Source organism: Opisthocomus hoazin, chromosome 23 (assembly GCF_030867145.1).
Source record: "Opisthocomus hoazin isolate bOpiHoa1 chromosome 23, bOpiHoa1.hap1, whole genome shotgun sequence".
NCBI lineage: Eukaryota > Metazoa > Chordata > Aves > Opisthocomiformes > Opisthocomidae > Opisthocomus > Opisthocomus hoazin.
The window spans coordinates 7,202,706-7,222,389 of record NC_134436.1 but is presented as its reverse complement, the minus strand read 5'-3'; the positions used below and the strand labels follow the sequence as shown (position 1 = coordinate 7,222,389).

The window sequence follows — 19,684 nt, the reverse complement described above, 5'->3', positions numbered from 1 at the left end:
GAATTTCTGTAACAGATAATATAATGAAAGTCAGGCCATTTTCCTAAACTTACAACCATTATTTTTTGAACTCAGTCATTCACCAATGAATCTCAGAGCTTTTATTGTCTTAGTTTCCTGACGTATGTATTCCCTAGGATTTTAATGAAAGAACATCTACCCATCTACCACTTAGGGAATAAGCGTGTGGTTGCGGGCTGGGGAGCTGGAATCCATGCTTTGGGTCCAACTTAGTGAATTTTAAACACAGTTTCTTAGACAAGTGGTGGAGAGAGGGGCCTTAGAGGTGACTGGCGGTATGAGAACAGTTGAGTTAACGGCTCTTGCACAACAGAATCTTATTAGGACTGACCTTGCCAAGTACAAAACATGTGGTGGCAAAATGATTTCCATTGGTACAACAGTCAAGATTTTGTAATGGAATAAAGAAAATTAATTGTCCAAAGTATTTTTGAGAACAGGCTGGGTAACGTTTCCAAACTCTTAAGCCAACAGGTTGAACTTCTTACATGCTCCTAAGTAAGTGTTCTGGCTACATGTGTGAAAAGTGATGGACCATTCTAATAGCTGATGCCAAAACTGCATGCAGTACCTACTGGAATATGGCTGACTTCAGGCTCGTGACATTTTTGGCTCCAGATTAGTCAATGTATAAAGGGAGATTGTGAGAAAGACAGAGAGAGGCTTTTTACCAAGGTCTGTAGTGACAGGACAGGGGGCAATGGTTTTAAACTGAAAGCAGGTAGATTTAGATTAGATATAAGGAAGAAATTCTTTCCTATGAGGGTGGTGAGGCCCTGGCCCAGGCTGCCCAGAGAAGCTGTGGCTGCCCCCTCCCTGGCAGTGTTCAAGGCCAGGTTGGACGGGGATCTGAGCACCCTGGGCTGGTGGAAGGGATCCCTGCCCATGGCAGGGGCATTGGAATGAGATCAGCTTTAAAGGTCCCTTCCAACTCAAACTGTTCTATGATTTGTATGGTTGCAAACATGGTCAATAAAAGATGTTGCTTATCACTAACACTTCAATGAAAAATTTCAAGACAGTATTTGTTAGCTTGTAATTTAGGTACAGCAAAATGTACAAGCACCATCGGTTAAAGCAGGCCGTTTTCTCCCTGTTCTTGTTGGTGTCTTGTGAAAGCACAAGGTATGGCTGCATCTCCCTGAATGAAACTAGTTAAAAAAGGCATCTTTAGCTAAAATTTCTCCAGGTAAACTGAGGCTCCTGCATTTTTAATGTAAGAGAGGCTTTGCTATGCCTCCAAACTTAAACAGAACCTCCGACTGATTCCTTTCACAACACTTGTGGTATGACTTTCCAAAAACAGACTGAAGATAGACAGCTTCTTTTTATCAGCTGAGATGAGTTCATTTCTAACTGTTCCACGGCTGGATTCAAACTAGATGTCACCTTTGTCCTCAGCCTTCTCTGTAGAATCTCTACTGAAATTGCAATTGATTCAGAGTGGAAAAATAAAAATCACCTCCCCACTTACACCAAAATAAATAAAGTAGATACAAGCACAAGTCTTCTACTACAAAATTTTTAGAAAAGTTTAAAGAATACTAAACTGTGGTCCCAATTTCAACTTGAATTAACTTTAAAATCAGTAACTGAAAGACAACTTATAAATCTGATCCTGTTTGACTAGTTTCAGTGTAGTGCCAGCCGCATTTTGAACTCATAACAGTTTTATTTAGCTAAGTGCTCCACATAAAGTACCATCTCTTGTCATACAAGAGATTTTGTAATTGTTTCACAGCTGCAGAATTCAACCAAGCTGCTAATTTTATCTGGTCTTAGAGATTTAGTTTTATGAGTGTACTTTATTGGGCATTTCATTGTTGGTTGCCTTAGTTGATGGCAATGCATTTATTCTATCAAAGAGCTTCAAAATAGCTGTCCTTTCAGATGGAACTGTGTAAAGTGATCTGACTCGGCATGGCAGTATTTCTCACTTCTCTTCTTTATTGATGAAGATCATGTTAGTAGTTTGGAGAAGAAATTATAGGTTCCCATAAACTAACATACCAGAAGTTTGCTTAGCTCAGCTGTTGGGGGTCTCTGCATTTATTTGTGTCTCTAGGCTTCGAAAACATGGCTTGGTTTTCCTGTAAGATACTTCTGAGATTTTTTTTTGCTCTGCAAAATTTACTTTTACTTAACATGGCTTTAAGGTTAATTTATCTTTAAAACAAAAGCTAAAAAGCAAAAGGAGACGTTTTTCTGTGGACAGCAAAATTGTGTAATGTCTGTTCTTTCAAATTAGCCAGTGCTAAAAGCCGAGTGGTTACAAATTTAGTGGAAATATGTGCTCACAGTGATTGATTCATTAGCTGAATAGAATAGACCATAACACGAATTTGCAATAGATTTCTGTACATTGATGTCCTCCTCTACAACTGTTCATATAGATTTTCTTATCTATCACAAGAAATCATTAATGGCTCCAAATGTTTAGTTTATTGAACAATTATTTTTCTGCATTGTGAGCAGAATTGTTAGATGTGATTCAACTGATTTGACATGTGCCACGGATGATAAAACACATGTATTTCTGTCTAGGTGAATAAATCCGCTCTGTTCAGTCAGGTATTTTTAACAAAATATACTCCTGTTGTATGCCATTATAAAGCAGACAGGCAGTGTGCATGCCACAGCAAGAATACAAGAAAGTAAAAATCTTTTCTAGGCCTTCTTCTGTAGGTTCAACGTTCATCTGGAAGTTCTGGAGTTTTTATACCTGGAAATTATGCCCAGTCACAAACTGAAGCTTAATATTTGTAAAATGCTGTGTGTTGACCCTGATTTATAGATAAAGTAGTTGTCTCCTGAGTTTTCAGCAAAGCGCTTTTTTTCTGAGCAGTAAATTTGCTTTTAATTAAAAACTCAACTGACTCAAAATGAAATATTTCACTGTGATAAAAAGATCCATATATTTCTGAACTCTGCATTTTACAATGGTCTTTTTTAAATCTTTCAGTTTTTATAAGTCCAACAATGTGCACCGGTTCCACTATTCACGACCAGTCAGAAAAGGATCCATTGACCCTGAAAATGAATTTGCTGTAAGTAAATGATAGACAGGGTGATAAATGCAGTTCTGGTAACTGACTGAATTTTGATCTAGATCATTTCTCAGTCTCGGATTACTCATTACAGACACTCTAACTTTAGGATCTGGTTCAAAAAAACAAAGGCAAGATTCCTCTCTTTCAGCACCACCCCTATGTACTTACTCAGTGATACGTCACTGTTTCAGTTGCAGGTAAACATTAAGTAGTTAAGGATGTTCAACTCATTTAAGTTAAGCAGTAACATTTTCTGGTACAGATATTCATTATGAAACAAGGTGTCACGTAATTAAATATCAAATACCTTGCCTCTGGTAGTTCACAACGCCAGCTTGGCAGTGAGAGAAGTGTGTTGTCTGCTTTCATCAGTCTTGTGAAATTGTGACAGGCGAGTACTACCTATGCCATTTCTATTCCCATGCATAATGGTGTAATGCTGAGAAATAGTCTTAATTGTTCAAATATTCTGTAAATTCTGTAAAGTTACGAAGAAACCTTGAAATGGTTTTACAAAAATTCAATTTTTAATGTTTTTGTTGCTGATGACAACAGATAATACGCATGCTTACTTCAGAGAGGTAGAAATTGAGGTAATAGGAGTCTGTCTTCATTGCATTCATTATTATGTTTCTCAGTACTGGCAGTTTAGTTGAGCTGACATAGGTAAAATAAGGAGCAGTAGGGTAAATGAACTAGCAGCATCTTAAAATATCAACAGCTAGTCTTTTTCAGAAGAGGAAGAAGAAAGGGAAAAAAAGTAAGAATGCTGGCAAGATGTTACAGGGCTATTACTGCTTTTAATGGCAGAAATAAGTTTGAAAGGTGGAGGGGGGAAGTACAATGTGAGTAGAGGTGAGAGTAGGTCATTTAGTCACAGTCATTCAGTCTGTAATGGCAAACATAGGAACAGATACTAAAAGATTTCAGGGTAATGTTCTTTTTCCCCTTTTTTGTGCAAGCTTAGTGCCTGCAGATGACCTAATCTGAAATCGGAAAAATGATTTGTGCAAATTGCTGTGCTAGATTCATTTTGCAGTGTCTTTTTATGCAAAAATGTGCATATATTTTCCATCTACATTCTTTTCTCTCTGTCATTTCAGAAGGCAGAAAAGATTAAAGTTTAAATTCCCAAGTATGCTTTTTTTCTCTGCAATCTTTTTTTAACAGTCTATGTGGATTGAGAGAACATCATTTGTTACAGCATACAAGCTTCCTGGAATTTTACGATGGTTTGAGGTTGTCTCCATGTCACAGGTGTGTATTAACATGCTAAGGACCCATAAAATGTGTGTCTGTATGAATCCTCACCTACAAAATTTATCACACAAGGCTATTGTTATTTATTTATTTTTATACATACAAAACTGTTACTACTTATGTTTTATCTTTCTGCTGCTGAGATCAACATATCTTACATGTGATTTATAGTTTCAGGACCAAGTCCTAAGAGAATTGAACAAATCTATGTTGGTTTGCTGAACTATAAGAATATACGTGTTCATATACATGAAGTTTTATAAAACCAAAAAGACCCTTTTATCTCTTTAGAAACCTTAGAAGTCTTTCGTTTCTTTCTAGACCACGATTAGTCCTTTAGAGAATGCTATTGAGACTATGTCCACGACGAATGAAAAAATTTTGATGATGATTAACCAATACCAGAGTGATGAGAACCTTCCTATTAATCCACTTTCTATGCTTCTGAATGGAATTGTTGATCCAGCTGTTATGGGTGGCTTTGCTAAATACGAGAAGGTAAAAGCTTTTAAGTCAATGCAGAGACTGTATTCAGATACATTATTTCATAATGCTCCTACATCCTTTGTTCAAAGTGGCGGTGGAATGTGGGCTGGGAATATGAAAGCCGTAACTCCGCTGGTAAAGAGATCCTCATAGCCCATCTTTGAAAGCAGAAACTAGCAAACTAGAGTAACTGAAGCTCAATATTAATTGCAGTTATGCAGGTTTTCATATTCATGTGAGGCGAGATACCCCATTTGTAATGAAGTAGGCTCTCACACATCAAAAGGTTTAGTCTGGAGTAAAGGAATAGAGTTTATTCTACAGTAGGTCTCGAATATTTACATGTGGGTTATCAATTAATTATCACGTTTTCTCAGTAACTGCAGCCATTCTGCATAGCGGGTTTTGTTGTTAAAAAACTGGAATACAAATAAAAACTGAAAATTTGTGCCTAAGGCCACTGTGTGAAGGTGGGGGCAGGGAGAAAGCAGGAATGTTAAAAACTCATATAAATTTAAATTCTAAATTATTAATTGTTAAAGTCTTGGAGGAAAATGAATGTGGGGTTACCCAACAACTGTAGAGCTCTCATGGACGAATAGTTATATTCTTCTTCTGTACCTGGAGGATAAAAATCTTTGGGCAGCAAACGGCAGTGTGTATGCAATATCTGGCTCTGCTTATCTATGGAAGAGTTCAGTTTCTTTATTGTATAACACTGGCCAGTGTCAGTAAGTAAGGTACTTGAAGGAAATGATGATTGGTCAATGTAAATCATGATACTTTAAATTGGTGCCTTTTCAGTTTCAGTGCAAGCTTAAAAAAAAAAACAAGAAGTGAGTTTCATAGTAAGGGTCTCAAACTCAGAGATGATGGATGAGGACTGAATATCTTTTATCAAAGAAGAGTACCTCAGTTCTCAACTGGTATGATAAGGAAATATCACTAGCAGCATCTGGTTAAGGAGCATATATATGTTTCTATTACTTGATAACTAATATTATGGTCACCAGCTGGAGTAAATGGAGTAATCACTGATTTCTTTACCTGTGGAAATGATGGACTGAATTATTGTTTTTGTCTAAGGCTTTCTTTACAGAAGAATATATCAGAGACCATCCAGAGGATCAAGAAAAGCTGAATAGACTCAAAGATCTAATTGCTTGGCAGGTAACTTCTTACTGACACCAGTCACCTGAGGCTTCATCAGCTATTCTTTCCTGGTTTTCTGTTCCTTTCTAGCAGGAGAACACAGCATGTAGACGACTCTGTCATTTTTGCCAGGGTTTTTTGGTGGGTTTGGGGGATTTTACTGTTTCCCCAAAGGAGGGAGAGGTAGTAGAATGAAAAGATTCTTGTTACAAACTTCCTGTCTAGTTCTGTGATGAATTCAGAGGGGTTTTTTTTTGAAAATGGACTCATAGTAAAATATTCTCTTAGACTGTTCTAAATCTTCTGTTTCAGAGTATGTGTAGTTGTAAAAGGACTATCTATTGATTATCCAGTTTAGCTGTTAATAGTTTCCCTTAAGTAGGAAAAAGGACTTCAAGTCCTTCAATTTTAATGTGCCTAACAGGAAGCAGGTATTCTATTACTAACCCACTCAGATCACTGACCAAGCAGGATCACAAAAATTCCTTACGTTCTGATGTGGCATGTGATTGATAAAACTTTCTTGGGGATCTAAGTGATCCTGTTCTTCAGGTTTTTAAAAATCTGTGCCTAAACTGGAGAAATGGCTTAATTACAAAAATCACATCTTGTTTCCTGAGGAGTATCATCATCATAGTGCCTGTGAAGAGTTAGCTGAAGTGCTACCAGAATCAGGGAAATTACCCATATAACTCCTTATGTCCTAGGCAAAGCAGTAGGCCGGAAAAGTACCTTTGTAGAACACATTGTTTGGAATGGTTTATCAAAAGCCACATATTGTTGGCTACATTTATGGTTAAGAGGGCCAGGATTTCAAACTCAGGTTGTATTCTTGGAGACAAAACTGAGAGCATGACAGAAGTCACAATGACTTCAGGAGTCTGGGAAAGCAAGCATTTGTAAATGTCAGAAATTCTCTTGGGAAATAACTATTTCCTAGATGTGGGTGTTCGTTGTTGTTTGTGGGGTTTTGGGTTTTTTTTCATTAGAACCTTAATGGAATTCTAGTTGCTCACAGGAGTTATTTTCATGCTCAATGACCCTTCAAGATTGCTGCTATATGTCTTCTGTGTGCCAAATAGTATGGAAGATCATTAGTAAATATTTTTAACCTACATCTCCAGAGGAAAACTGAATATTCTCCCTGTATCAGCAGCACTGAGGTTATTGGTTTTTTTGGTTTTAGTGTATATATGATAAGCCAACCAACCTAAAGAACCTTTTTATTCTCAAAGAGGAAAACGCACCTACAGGAGATGGTAGCAGAAAAAACTCTAATTTTGCTGAGATTCAAGGGAAAATGGCTCTTCTCATTGACCTAAGCATTTGTTGTGATTATGGCAGGAAGAAAAACATAACATCAGAAATGATCAATTCTCTTTGCGTTATCTAGTCCAGATAGAAATGATTGCCATTGATATACAGCAAAATGAATGACTGTGAGAGAAGAGACTTATATTTTTGCACACAGGTGGTTTGTTAAGAAAGCACCGACTGCTAAGTCCTCTGAAATGTAGGTGATTTAAGTGAGAAAGAACTCTTTGCTGTGCAAATGAATGGGCACAGTAATTGCTATATCAAGGCACAATATAGTGAGCTCCCTTTGAAGAGGCATGTTATGAAACAGTGTGGGTTAGTCTGGAATTTCACTATTGGAAGTGAATGGCTCAAGATATTTCCCGTCATGTTCGTGTCTCTTTCTTTGTGTCTCACTAAAAAATTCTTTCTCATTGATTTAACCTCATGCCATCCCTTTGAGAGGGCTACAGTGTTTCATACATGAGAAACAGTAAGAATTAACCATTTGTTCCTCTCTCAGCCTTGAAATGAATCTTCCAAAGAGTTTTAATGAATTCTTTCTACTGTTTTCTTAATATTTTTGAAGTTTTTTCCTGTTTTATTGGTTATTAGTTTGAGTCTCCTATCTTTACAACTTTCTCCTGTATTGTTGCCCACCACAGGCTCTCTATATGGTTACTTTCTGACCTGCAGAAGTCCTCAGTGGATGTAGTGGTATAAATTGACCGTGATACCATCTGGCATTAGGAAATCAAGTGGTAGTTTATATCTATCCCTGTAAATCTCTTTAAAGAGGACAAACAGATCTGTCTGTAATAGATGGGCTTTAATACCGTGTTTTTAAAAGTTATATTGAACTTGAACTACCGTAAAAAACTATCAGGTCAGTGGGGGGACCAACGTATGCAATATTAGTAGTATTGATAGGCTCAGCACACAAAAAGGAAGCGTGGAATCTAAGAGGATTTTACAAAAAAAACCCCAAACATTAATGCAAAATAGCTAAAAGTCAACGGTAAAGCAGTTAGAAAAGCTTACTGGCAGAAGCGTAGCTAAAAGTATGTTGCACGAATCTCATAAGTCACCATCTTCAGAGTAATGAAATGTCTTTATATTTCAAAGAGAATCACTACCAATTTTCTCTTTGTGAATACATTTATTATTAATTAAACAGCATGTTGAAGTGTGCTATCCCCTATCTTTGAAGAGAAGTTTTGTTTTGTTTGCTTTTAACTGGATGTTATTACACTAATATAACAGCAAAGATGATAGCAGCAATGTAGTAGCAAAGGGAAGCATTGTAGGGAAGAGGGGTTAGAAAGGTAGTAATCATAGAATCATAGAAAGTTTTGGGTCAGAAGGGACCCCTAGAGGTCATCTAGTCCAACCCCACCGCAGCGAGCAGGGACACCGCTAACTAGATCAGGTTAGATTCCTATCATAATTGCTTCATTATAAATTTTAAAAATATTTTCTGTGGCAAGCAACCCATTCTTCTGACAGATGAGAAGGATTTTTTAATTCAAGTGAAGGGAGGTATTTAATGAACTGATAGACCTTTTCCTAACCTTTTTATCAGGTTTCCCCTTTAAGGGAGTAGGTGTCTACACTTTCCCCTTCCCCTCTAGTTTTTAAAAAACTACTGTGATGTACCTTCTTTCAGCTCTAGTAGGAGGAATCAGAGGTCTTAGCCCCTTTGGTTACTTGTCACTGATCCCAGCCTAAAGGGTGAGCAGCAAAAAAGAAAAGCACAGGGTTAAAATTGAGCAAAGTCAACCTTTAAAGTTAGCGCAAGCCACCTCTGTTCATGGCTTGAGTTGTTCATGTTTATATTGAAGTATTATTGTACTGAATTTTCCTTGAGATGTGGGGAGACAGAGGAAGTCTGCAGAGTAGAATCAAGGAAAAAGGAGCAGGTCACCTTCAGTAACCAGGCATTAACATATTAAATTACTGCAGCAATTGTCAAAGTGATCACATGCTTAAGCCCCCAGTAGATTGAGTTAAACCTTTCCCTGTCAACTATTCCTCCTCTTGAAAAAGAGTTTGAAACCACCTGCCTGGAATCCACGTGCATTTTTTTTCATCCCTACCCTCTTTCTTGTAAACTACGTCTTGTAAACAGGTACCTTCATAAGCATGTGGACTAGTAGTCTAAGAGTTTTTTAAACTCTTGCATGATGCATTTAATCTCATCAGGGATGAACATTAAAATATATAGAAGAGAGAAAACAGTCACCCTGAGGCAGTTAACATTCTTCAAAAACTTACTGGGCAAGCTTGTTTTTCAAGAGCCCTTTCCATCTTGTACTTGCTGCTAGAAGCTAAGATCAACTGACAAATCTATCTGCCGGTCACAGTAAGAGTTTTGGAGCTGACTTAGCAGGTACTTTAAATGGAGTTAAAGGGGTTGTCAGACCCAGTTTATTATTCTCACATTTTTTCTGCTTTTTTTCCCCTTTTCAAGATACCTTTCCTTGGGGCTGGAATTAAAATTCATGAAAGAAGAGTTTCTGATAATCTTCGTCCTTTCCATGACCGTATGGAGGAGTGTTTCAAGCATTTGAAAGTTAAAGTGGAAAAACAATATGGAGCCAGAGAATTGGTATTGCTCTCCTTTTAACCTCTCCTGTGCTTTCTCTTTACTTACTGCACATCTAGTTCTTCTACACAAAAACACGTACTAAACTGTTGCATGTGGGTTTTCTTGTGATGTGAAGGTAGTAAGAGCTAAGTTTTATTGTTAAAAGAGTTGATTCAATTCTCTGACCTATCAAATATTCCTTGCTCAGCAATATTTGGAGTATTTTATTGTCTGTTAAAATTGCAGTTCTTTTCCACCTTATTAAGGAAGTAAAAGCAAATTCTCACATTGCTTCTCTTTGTAATTTTTTGTAATGGTTTAGGGCTTTGATCTGCAATTGATGTCTTCCTGTGCTAGCCATTTCCTGCTGTGTTGTGAAATAAAACCTATCATGTGTGTAATACCATAAATATTAGTTGAGACCAAACTGAAATATATGAGAATTGAAGGACAACTTCTAAACAAAAACTGTCAGACAGTTCTTGAATAAAGTAGGCTATCTGAGCTTGTGCAGGCTAGCAGGAATGATGTTGGCTGGTTTGGGGGTTTAAACACCAGTTGCTTTGGAAATTATTTTATATTGTTCCTTTCAGCATGATGATTTCATAAGAGGTTTGATTCCTTCTGTTATAGGGGAAAAAGTAGCAAGTTTCTAACCTAGATTTTTGGTTTTGTGCTGTGTTACACACCTATATGAGGAAAATTCTATGTATTTATCTGAGTATGTTTTTCTTATTTTCAGCTGCATGCCACCATCCTTGCAATAATAAAGAGGCTGTAAACCACAGTTAGCAATCTTGCCTAATGCTTGAATCCCTCAGCACTCTTACAGATCAGTGCTCAAAAAAAGCAACCTAGTTAAAATTCTGCAGGAGCAGAGAATGTACGTTGTGAATGGCACTGCTGCCATTTTACCATGTCTGACACTCTGGTGGCTGGCCTGAGAAAAGTAAAAAAAAACATTACGCAGCTATTGTATCTTTATCACAAGATTCTGGTCATTCAAAGGACGAGAAGCATGTAAACTCCTTGCATGTGAACTCTCCAAAACACTTGAAAATAATTCTCGAAACTACAAATGTTCCCAAGTCTTCTGCTAGACATCAGAGTCTTAGTGAGAAATGACATCAGAATCCAAGTATTTGGCAATTTGGCATAAGAAATTACACATAAATTTTTAATATTTTCTGGACAATCAGAACAAAACCGTGCACTTTAATATGAAATGTTTTTTTAAAGTTGTTCATATCCTGTTTATGGGATAGAAATTGAAGTAGGCTGGAAAGTAGTTTACAGTATGCGTGCACTGAGAAATTCTCAAAACCCTGCCTCATATCACGACAGACACTGTGATGAGCTGACTAGGGGGAGGCATGCTCATCCCAGGAAATGCTAGAACAGAAAAAGAGAGAGGAGCTGACTGCACTCTGCAGTTTTAGATCCCAGAAGTTACTCCTGAAGAAAGAGAACAGTCCGAGAATTAGCCAAGAAATGTGATCCTTGTCCTTACCTTATTAACAAGAGTAACAGGAAAGCATTTGGAAGTAAGTCAGACTGTTTCAGTTACCTTTGTACCAGGCTGCAAAGCCCAAACAACCATCAACATTAAGCTGAATATTTCCATTATGATAGCTAAATCTTCATCAAGAAGACTTGGAGGGAAATCTCCTTTTTCTCCTTCCATATGCCGAACATATCAAATTCGTGCTTCACAGAGAGAGATGGTGCAGCATATACAGCTTTGTGCAATATGGATACGTGATGACCTGGAGAATCCTCCTGTTCTTCCTGTCTGGCTGTCAGGGAAATATTAATTTTGTCCAACATTTGCAAACATATAATTAAAAAGGCTGTATTAATGTATAGAGATGGCAGAAGCTGATGTAGTGAAGATGCAGCATGGTTAGTGTCTTGGAGCAAAGACTATCTACATCTACTTGCCAAGCAAGTACTTTAATGGTGTGCCCCAGGTCTGTTCAAAGATCAGCAGACACTGTTTATTTTAATTTCTTTTTCAAACGAAGTTAATTATGTCGGTTATAGTTTATTTAGCTACTCACTGTATCATTGAGTTTGAGAAGTCTTAGAGTAAGAGTATATCCAGACAGAAGTAATGATCACAGTAATTAATGGTAGAAAATAACTTCTTTCCTGCCAAAAGTTAAAATATCTGTGCTGTCTTCAAGACCTAGTGAAAAGTGCTGAAATGAGGTTCACACAAAGTTGTTTGATAGAATATGCTTTTCTTCTCCATCCTGTAGCCAGATTTTGATGACAAGAGAGTAGGACGGCCAAGATCAATGCTGAGATCCTACCGGCAGTTATCAGTTATTTCACTGACTTCCATGAATTCAGACTGCAGTACTCCCAACAAAATTGCTTCAGAAAGGTTGGTTATGAATACGATGCAAATTTTCTTTCAGTCCTGGTTTTTAAACAGTTTTATGGGATGAAACTAAAAGAATGAAAAAAAAAAAAGCTTTCAAGGATGAAGACCACTAACAATCTCTTCAGACTAGGTCAAAATTATTTTTAACTGTAGCTATCACTTCCTCCAGGCTTAAAGCTACAGTATTTCAACCTGAATAGACAAAATATACTCAAGTCTTACTGAGAAAACGGGCATTTCATTTTCAGGAGGCAAATATTTTTTAATTTCAGTGACATTTCAAAAAAAATACAAAGATCTGGTTTTTTTGCAAGTTTCTCTCTATACATCTTTTAACTTAATCAGCATCTTTTTGCTTGTAAAAATTAGAGAGGAAGAGGAAAGCCTTTACAGACTTGCAAGGAGGTGGAATAAAGCCTGTAGGAATGTAAAATGCTTTGCCTAATATGCTTTCTTAATTGCAGCACTGGGAAACATAAAGACTTTTAAGTTTGAGAGAACAGTTGTAGTTGTATTGATTAGCTTTTTCTTCCACCAATTGTTTTGATCACTTTATAAATTATCCTTTGGGCATGTAGAACTTCTTCCAAAACAAGGCACAGATAAAATTGATCTTGCTGAGCAGTGTTTGTGATTTATTTTTTTTTTTAATATCCAATATCCCTTTTTGAGTAGTTGACATTTTAAAAGTCCAAAAGTCTATGACCCTAACTAGGAAGTGTTTCTTCCTAAGATACCCCTCTATTCTTGCATGTTTGACTGCCAGTTCATTGTTTAACCCTACTTAATGATATTTTTTGAGTTGTCTAACAAAGCTGTGTAGCATCTCACATCATTAGATGCTCCAGGCTGCTCTTCCTGCCATTCAGCTTCCACTCAAGAAGGGTGCAACGCGCAAACGTGATTTGTGTCCTATCTGCCAGTCCCGTCTCTCTGAGAAAGCATGTCTCCTGTAGAACCAGACAGCTACACTTAAGCAGCTGAATCTGGCACCTGCTTTTAATTCTCGTGATGCTAATTGGTTTCTAGGAAGCACGAGTCAACAAATTCGTCATACTATTTGCTTTACCAATTTCTGTTGTAAAATAAGTTTAGCCCCATGTTCAATAGTCTGATTACATCAGCAGAGAAGGGAGTAGAGCCTGCACCAATTTCTTTTTTTTTAATGAAAAATAGCCCAATTTTTAAATTATAAAAATTAAAGGAAGCGAAGGGGCAGATTTTTTTTTATTACCAGCCGTGTGCATTGTTGTCCAATATGGTGAAAAATAGGAGGATGCATTTAAAAAAATAGTAATACTCTGTTCCACTGTTTCCAATAACTAAAATAGCATGTCTTGCTTTCAGCACTATTGTCGCTGTGCATAAACTTCACATAAGATCTCTAACTCTGTTTAGTTTACGAGTTCTTAAGCTAATGCACAAATCTTTAAAAAGGGATTTGTACTCATGTTAATATTTTACATTGCTTGCAACATTTTAAGATGACATCATGCCTCCTGAAGAAGGCATCTTATTTGTACCCACAGTTGCCAGCAGAAGCACATGATATACTTATTGCCAACAGTTTGCAAGGCTGCATAGAGTGAAAGCAAAGACTGACCTGCATTTATGTTTCATGGGGAAATGACATCAGAATACCAGTGACTTTTAAAATATCACTCAGCATCTTGTACTTTTTTATTCTGCTTCTGCAGCTTTGATCTGGAAGTAGCGCTACCAAAGCCAGTAAAAGCAGAATCAGAGGAGACTGCTCTGCAAATTAATCCTCACCCTGAAGTAAAGATGAGAAGATCCAAAAAAAGAACAAAAAGAAGCAGTGTGGTGTTTGCTGATGAGAAGATGGCACCTGATATTTCTATCTCTGACACGAAATGTGTATGTCCCTGATTTAAAGTAGTATTTTATAATCTGTAAAAAAGAGAACATTACTCCTTTGACTAGGAAAAGAAAAATATATCACATAGAATTCTAGCTCTCGTAAAGGGAAGTATGCAGGATGCAGAGACGATCTGCCCTGCCATAAATGAAACCTGCAAGATGCTGAGGAGGAAACAAATCAATGGAAAAATCAGAATATCTCTACTTGCTTATGATGACAGATAGTATAGCCCTGAAGTTGCAAATTCTGAAGCTTAGTTAGCTTAAAATGGGGTGCTGTATTGGGAGGGTTAAGCTAGGTTTCCTGTGGAGAGGCAATTGGCTGTGCTGCCATTTCATGGCAGCTTCTTGCAGTCAGGGCTATTTCAAAAGTGATGAGCCCTGTACGTTTTGTACCTTGTTATGGGACGTGCAGCTGTTAGGAAATTGCAAGATTGCAAACAGTATTCCTTAAATGGTGCCAGGCTGAAGATGGGAAGCACTGGCATCTCTCGCTCCATAGATCATCAGAGTGCTTTTATTGCACTGCGAGATCATTAGAATGACTTATATAACTTAGGTTGTGGGTGGTTTTTTTTTTTTGTGGTTTAACTCTCAGGAGACTTTTCCTTTAGTATAAAAAGAAATGATACAAAAAACCATCTGAAAGATGTCCTCTTGATACACAAGCCCTATCTAAATTAAAATGTCAAGCAGTAACAGATCGTTGAATTATAAGGAAAGAGCGTAAGTCATTTGATCAAAAATTTTTGGCGGAATCATTAAAGGCAAAGTGAATTCAACAGAAAGCTGAGATTCTTTTGGGAAACAAGGAGAAACATATGGAGGATTATGACTGTCTTACGCTACATGTCCTCATACAAAAGAGAGATACAAAGCACAGTCATGCTCTGAGAAGCATTAATGAAAAAAAACAAGCAACACCTTTGTCTTTTGATTAAATTAGATAACGCATACACCTAGCTGTGTGAGTCTCACTACATATTGAGTTACAGGGCTTTCATTTGCTTCAGAAAAATAGTGACAAGCCTTGTAGCAGCTGAGCTGGCTATGTTGATGCAATAGGGAAAAATATTTTCAAAATTTCATTTTACTTTGCAGATCACAGTCAGAGCTGGCTGATGGTATTATTCCACAGCTGGTAGGAATAGCATCCCACAGTTCCAGATTACAGACTCTTCTAGCCAGCTTTTTTAAGAGTAATTTTTTTTCTGTGTGGAATGAGTAGTATTTATCTAACTATAAATCATCTGCAAAATCATTACATGTTTTTAGCCAGTGTGTAATATTGTATGTGGACTCAGTGCTGCTGCTGCTAGTTACTTTTATTGTTTACTCAGCAAACAATCCTATAAAGAACTCAGGTTAGGCATGATAGTTTGTTTATTAACTATTTTCTTTTATGCTTTTCACAAAATATTATTTTACATAGATCTTTGTTGCTTATATCTTAGTTCATCATTAATGACATTAATTTTTTTATTAAACAGCTGTCAAGGAAATATGAGTTCATGAGTGACACCAACCTCTCAGAACATGTAGTGGCACCTCAGAAAACATCTGTCCTTAAGCAGATGAGTTCTGTCAGTCGTTCTATGCCAACTATCGCAGGTGAGCTGCTTACAGTAAGACCATGAGAGTTCTGCACTTCTTTATTACTATGTTAAGAAAACAGAGCAAAAAAGGGTTTGCTCCAAGCAGAGCAGGTAGCTCGCTCTGTGTGGCTCTGTGCCTCTGAGACAGAGATTACAATTTTAAGTGTGCATTGCACATGTGAGGCTGGACTGCTGCTACTGCTTGGTAACACCATGCTGCCTAGTGCTACCACGCAAATTCTGGAAGTGTTCCTTTTGGAATTTTGCCTCCCCCTATAGAGTGGGCATTCCCTCTGTCTTGAAAGAGGGAAGGTGTATTCATCTTCCTTGCTTTGTAGGGTCTTACTTGCGGAAGCAAGGGCTTCTGCAGTCTGCCTGCACAGCTGAGGGCAGAGTTTGAAACAAGAAGAAATGCTCTGTACTTGCGTTGGCAGATGAATAACCCCAAGGGTTGCCCCACAGCAGGCTTTCACTTCTGCTTTTGACGTTAGAGAGAAATCTCATAAGCCTCTCTCACAGCAAGAGGAAGGGGAAACAAGATAATGTAACTGTCCACTTCTAGGCTGACCATTACACGACAGAGAAAGGGAAGACATAGCTGAAGGTGGAGGTCATTTCTAGGTCAGGGTACATAGAGAAAAGGTGCCCTATTTCAATATCCGTTACCCCCTACTTCTTCTGTAGCTCATCCCGTTTCTTAGCCTGTGCTTCATCTCTCCCTCTCATTGTCCCTCTCTTTCCTGATGCCTGTAACGGACTTTTAGCACAACAGACTGCCATGGCCCAATTCTTTTTCTTGTATGTATCTATTATTTTTTCTTTGACCAGACTGATTCGGTTTTTTCGCTCTTCAGTTTCAATGTAATGAAGTTTAGTGCTTCCCCATTACTTATTTTTTTTATTCTAAGGATATAGTTAGATTTAAAATGTCTAATTTCTTTCTAGTAATTGCGTTAGTTCATTACTTTGAATTCTGCTTTATTTTACACTCTGACTCTCCTTTTTTGGTTTTGGTTTTGTGTAACAAATATGTTTCTATTCTAAGGATTAACTCTGTCCGTCGGCCCCGTGGCACCTGATGAAACAATTGCGTCACATAGGTTGAGTCAGCCTGTGTTTCCTTCCACCTCAGATGGTGACAAGAAAACCTTCAAAAAAAAGAAGGTGAACCAGTTATTTAAAACGATGGTAAGTTCTGGGTGTTCATAGGGAAAAAAGAATGTGTTACCTCTTTAAAAATTCTATGCTCGAAAATTAAGTCATGGTAAACTACTAGAAGATCATAAGCCACACTCTTCTTTTTTTTTTTTCATGCTTCTCTCGTTAAAGAGAGGAGTGGAAGCTCAATGGGAAAGCAAAAATCCGCTTCTGGCTGCACTTTCTGGAGTGCGGATGTGCATCTGTGTGTCTTTAAAAGGCAGGCTCAGCTGTGCGGTTCTGCCTCTGTGCCACAAGAGGTCCCATGTGGCCTGCTCATTTCCTCTGGTTTCCCTCATAGAACGTTTATTAGCAAAGGAGGCAAGCAATTACTGCTTGTTCCGATTAATGACGTCGGGCAGTTAGCACTAGCATCCGAGCAAGGTAAGCGTGGAGAATATGGCAAACCATGCACAGTGGGAGCCAATTTCTCATGTCAGAGATGCTTACTGGAAAGCAGAAATTGGCTTACACTGGAGTCATTAATGTTGCTTCAAACAGTTTGCCTTCCGTTAAAGTTTTGCCTTTCGCTGATCTCTGTGGAAATTTCACAAAATTAAAACTATTGAATTTAATGTAGTGTTTGAAAGTGAAAAATGTATATTCAGTGCGGATATTAGGATTAAAAAGTTTTAAAGTTTTCCTATTTTTTCAGGTGGCAGGAGCGTGACATTCAATGCAGGTGCCGGTAGCTACAGATATGCATCATGCATAAGCATTCTGTGACACTTGTAATATTTTACATGTCAACTGCTGATTTTTCAAAGCAAAGATTGAGGGTTTCTTAAATTTTTTTATATTTTTTTTCTGGTGAATAGGTTTCATTTTCATCTATTAGTTTCTGCAATCTTTTAAAAAATGTAGATAGTGCCTTCAGGGACCATAGAGCAACGTTTAGGAAAACCTGGATTTAGATGTGTTCATAATCATATTTTTCTGGTAGGAATAAGAATAACCTATTAATTTCATGACTGTAGGATTTCACTTATATTCAATTTATCATATACTTGTTCTTCTCAGACCCAGGAGTAGCAGCTTTTCAGCATGATCTCATCCACTCAAATTTAAACCTAAATAGCATATAAAATGAGGACAAAATGTCCTTTTTTGCAAGTCTGAAAAAGGACTGAGTAAAGCTAAAAATCCATTTGTACAGCACTTTGACAGCATGATTGGAGTCATGTGGACAGGTTTTAATACAGGTTTATGGTTTTGCAGGATAGAGGAATTAATCAAAATATACAGGATTTGGTCAGCATCTTTTTTCTCTAGCCAGAACTTAAGACCACAAGCTAGTAATGAAAATACATATTACTGAATCCAATATAGTAGTCATTTTAACATACAGCACTCTGTTTCTCTTTCTTTGCAGCGTATCTCCAAAGTTCTAGAAGATGGAAAGCAGTCTGTGGAGCACCATTTCAAATCTTCATCTACAGATCTGTAATTGATTCTGTTACAAGATCACTTCTCAATCAAAAATAATTATATATACATATATATCCTATTTTGGACCACTCTCTACTCTAAAGAAAGGCACTGATAACCCAGATGGCTAAAAGAGAATATGAACAATGATATTCATAGGCTTTGAAAAGTTATTTGTCATATAGATACAGGAATAACATTTGAAGAAAATATTACAGGATGTGCCAGCCAGGATATGGAACAAAAGTTTAGCGAGCCTCTGGTTAAATAGGTCAAAGAGCATTGTCTGTTCCCTGGTGACAAAACTTGTCCCTGGGAATAAAGATGTATTAAAAGGCCGTCTACAATGCTTACTGTATGATGTAAGTTGGATCCTGTTCTTTTCAAAGAGCATAGAAGTTATCGTTTCATGTATTTTGTACACACACTCCAGCTATCTTTAAACTATCGCTGGCGGTGTAGTCAAGGCAACAGATGGCTCAGCACAAAATAGCCGCTGACGATTTGCTCTGTGGCTGTAGCTGGATTTACAGCCCTCGGATCCCTCTGCTGCTCCCAGCACACTGCTCTGTATCCTCGACTTTTCTCAGGGTGGTGTCCGTGACTGTGACACCAGATGCCTGAGCTATTTTCAGAACAGCGGCTATTATGTTGAAAACATGTGCAAAAGTTTGTTTACGCATGTACAAATTGATATTACATCCAGCAGTATGATAAACAAAAGCTGCATTTTCTGCTGTTCATCAATAAAATGTTAAAAATTTATTTTATTGGCCGTGAATCTTTCTCCCTGAAATCTATAGGTATCATCGTGTATAACGTAATAGTTTCCTACTGACAGCAAATGGAATTCTACAAGTCCAAGTCTTCCACTTTCCAAAGTGGCTTTCTGTGTCTCTGCGACTCATGAGGTAGAGTTGGAAGATATTGCCTCATTGGCATGAAGCTAGACAGCACTGCAGGTCAGCATCTCGAGGGGGTTTTTACAACCTGTCAGTTCTTTCTAAAGGCAAGTATGTTATCCAAATATAAAGGTTTCTAGAAGGCAAATCATTTATTTCCTTTGCTCATCCCTTTATGTTTCAGACACCTACATAGTTTTATATTCATTAAATAAAATATGACCGTGTATAGTGTTGTGGATGGGAGAAACTGCCCTTGTTGCCATTTATATGGGTGTGGGAAAGACAAAGAGGTTAAAATTATTCCTTGCCGAGTGGTGGAATCAATGGAAAGACATCTTCAGTTTGTTCTAAGCCTGACTATTTCTATGAACGTTTTTGTGTTCAGCACGAATAGTTTATTTAATGAATTTAGGCTCTCTTTGCAAGTTGTCAGTGTG

General features: G+C 37.5%; 1 protein-coding gene across 1 annotated transcript in view; it reads left to right on the top strand.

The window, feature by feature from the left end:
* Positions 1 to 19,282, top strand: part of DOCK2 (dedicator of cytokinesis 2) — a 203,232-nt gene extending 183,950 nt beyond the window's left edge. The window contains exons 43-52 of the mRNA XM_075442046.1: positions 2,984 to 3,068; positions 4,242 to 4,328; positions 4,653 to 4,829; positions 5,904 to 5,987; positions 9,736 to 9,873; positions 12,114 to 12,241; positions 13,939 to 14,119; positions 15,613 to 15,733; positions 16,763 to 16,905; positions 18,287 to 19,282. Coding sequence (XP_075298161.1) covers positions 2,984 to 3,068; positions 4,242 to 4,328; positions 4,653 to 4,829; positions 5,904 to 5,987; positions 9,736 to 9,873; positions 12,114 to 12,241; positions 13,939 to 14,119; positions 15,613 to 15,733; positions 16,763 to 16,905; positions 18,287 to 18,361 — 1,219 coding nt within the window. The 3' untranslated portion in view covers positions 18,362 to 19,282. The remainder of the gene's footprint in view (positions 1 to 2,983; positions 3,069 to 4,241; positions 4,329 to 4,652; positions 4,830 to 5,903; positions 5,988 to 9,735; positions 9,874 to 12,113; positions 12,242 to 13,938; positions 14,120 to 15,612; positions 15,734 to 16,762; positions 16,906 to 18,286) is intronic.
* Positions 19,283 to 19,684: the final 402 nt, after the last annotated feature.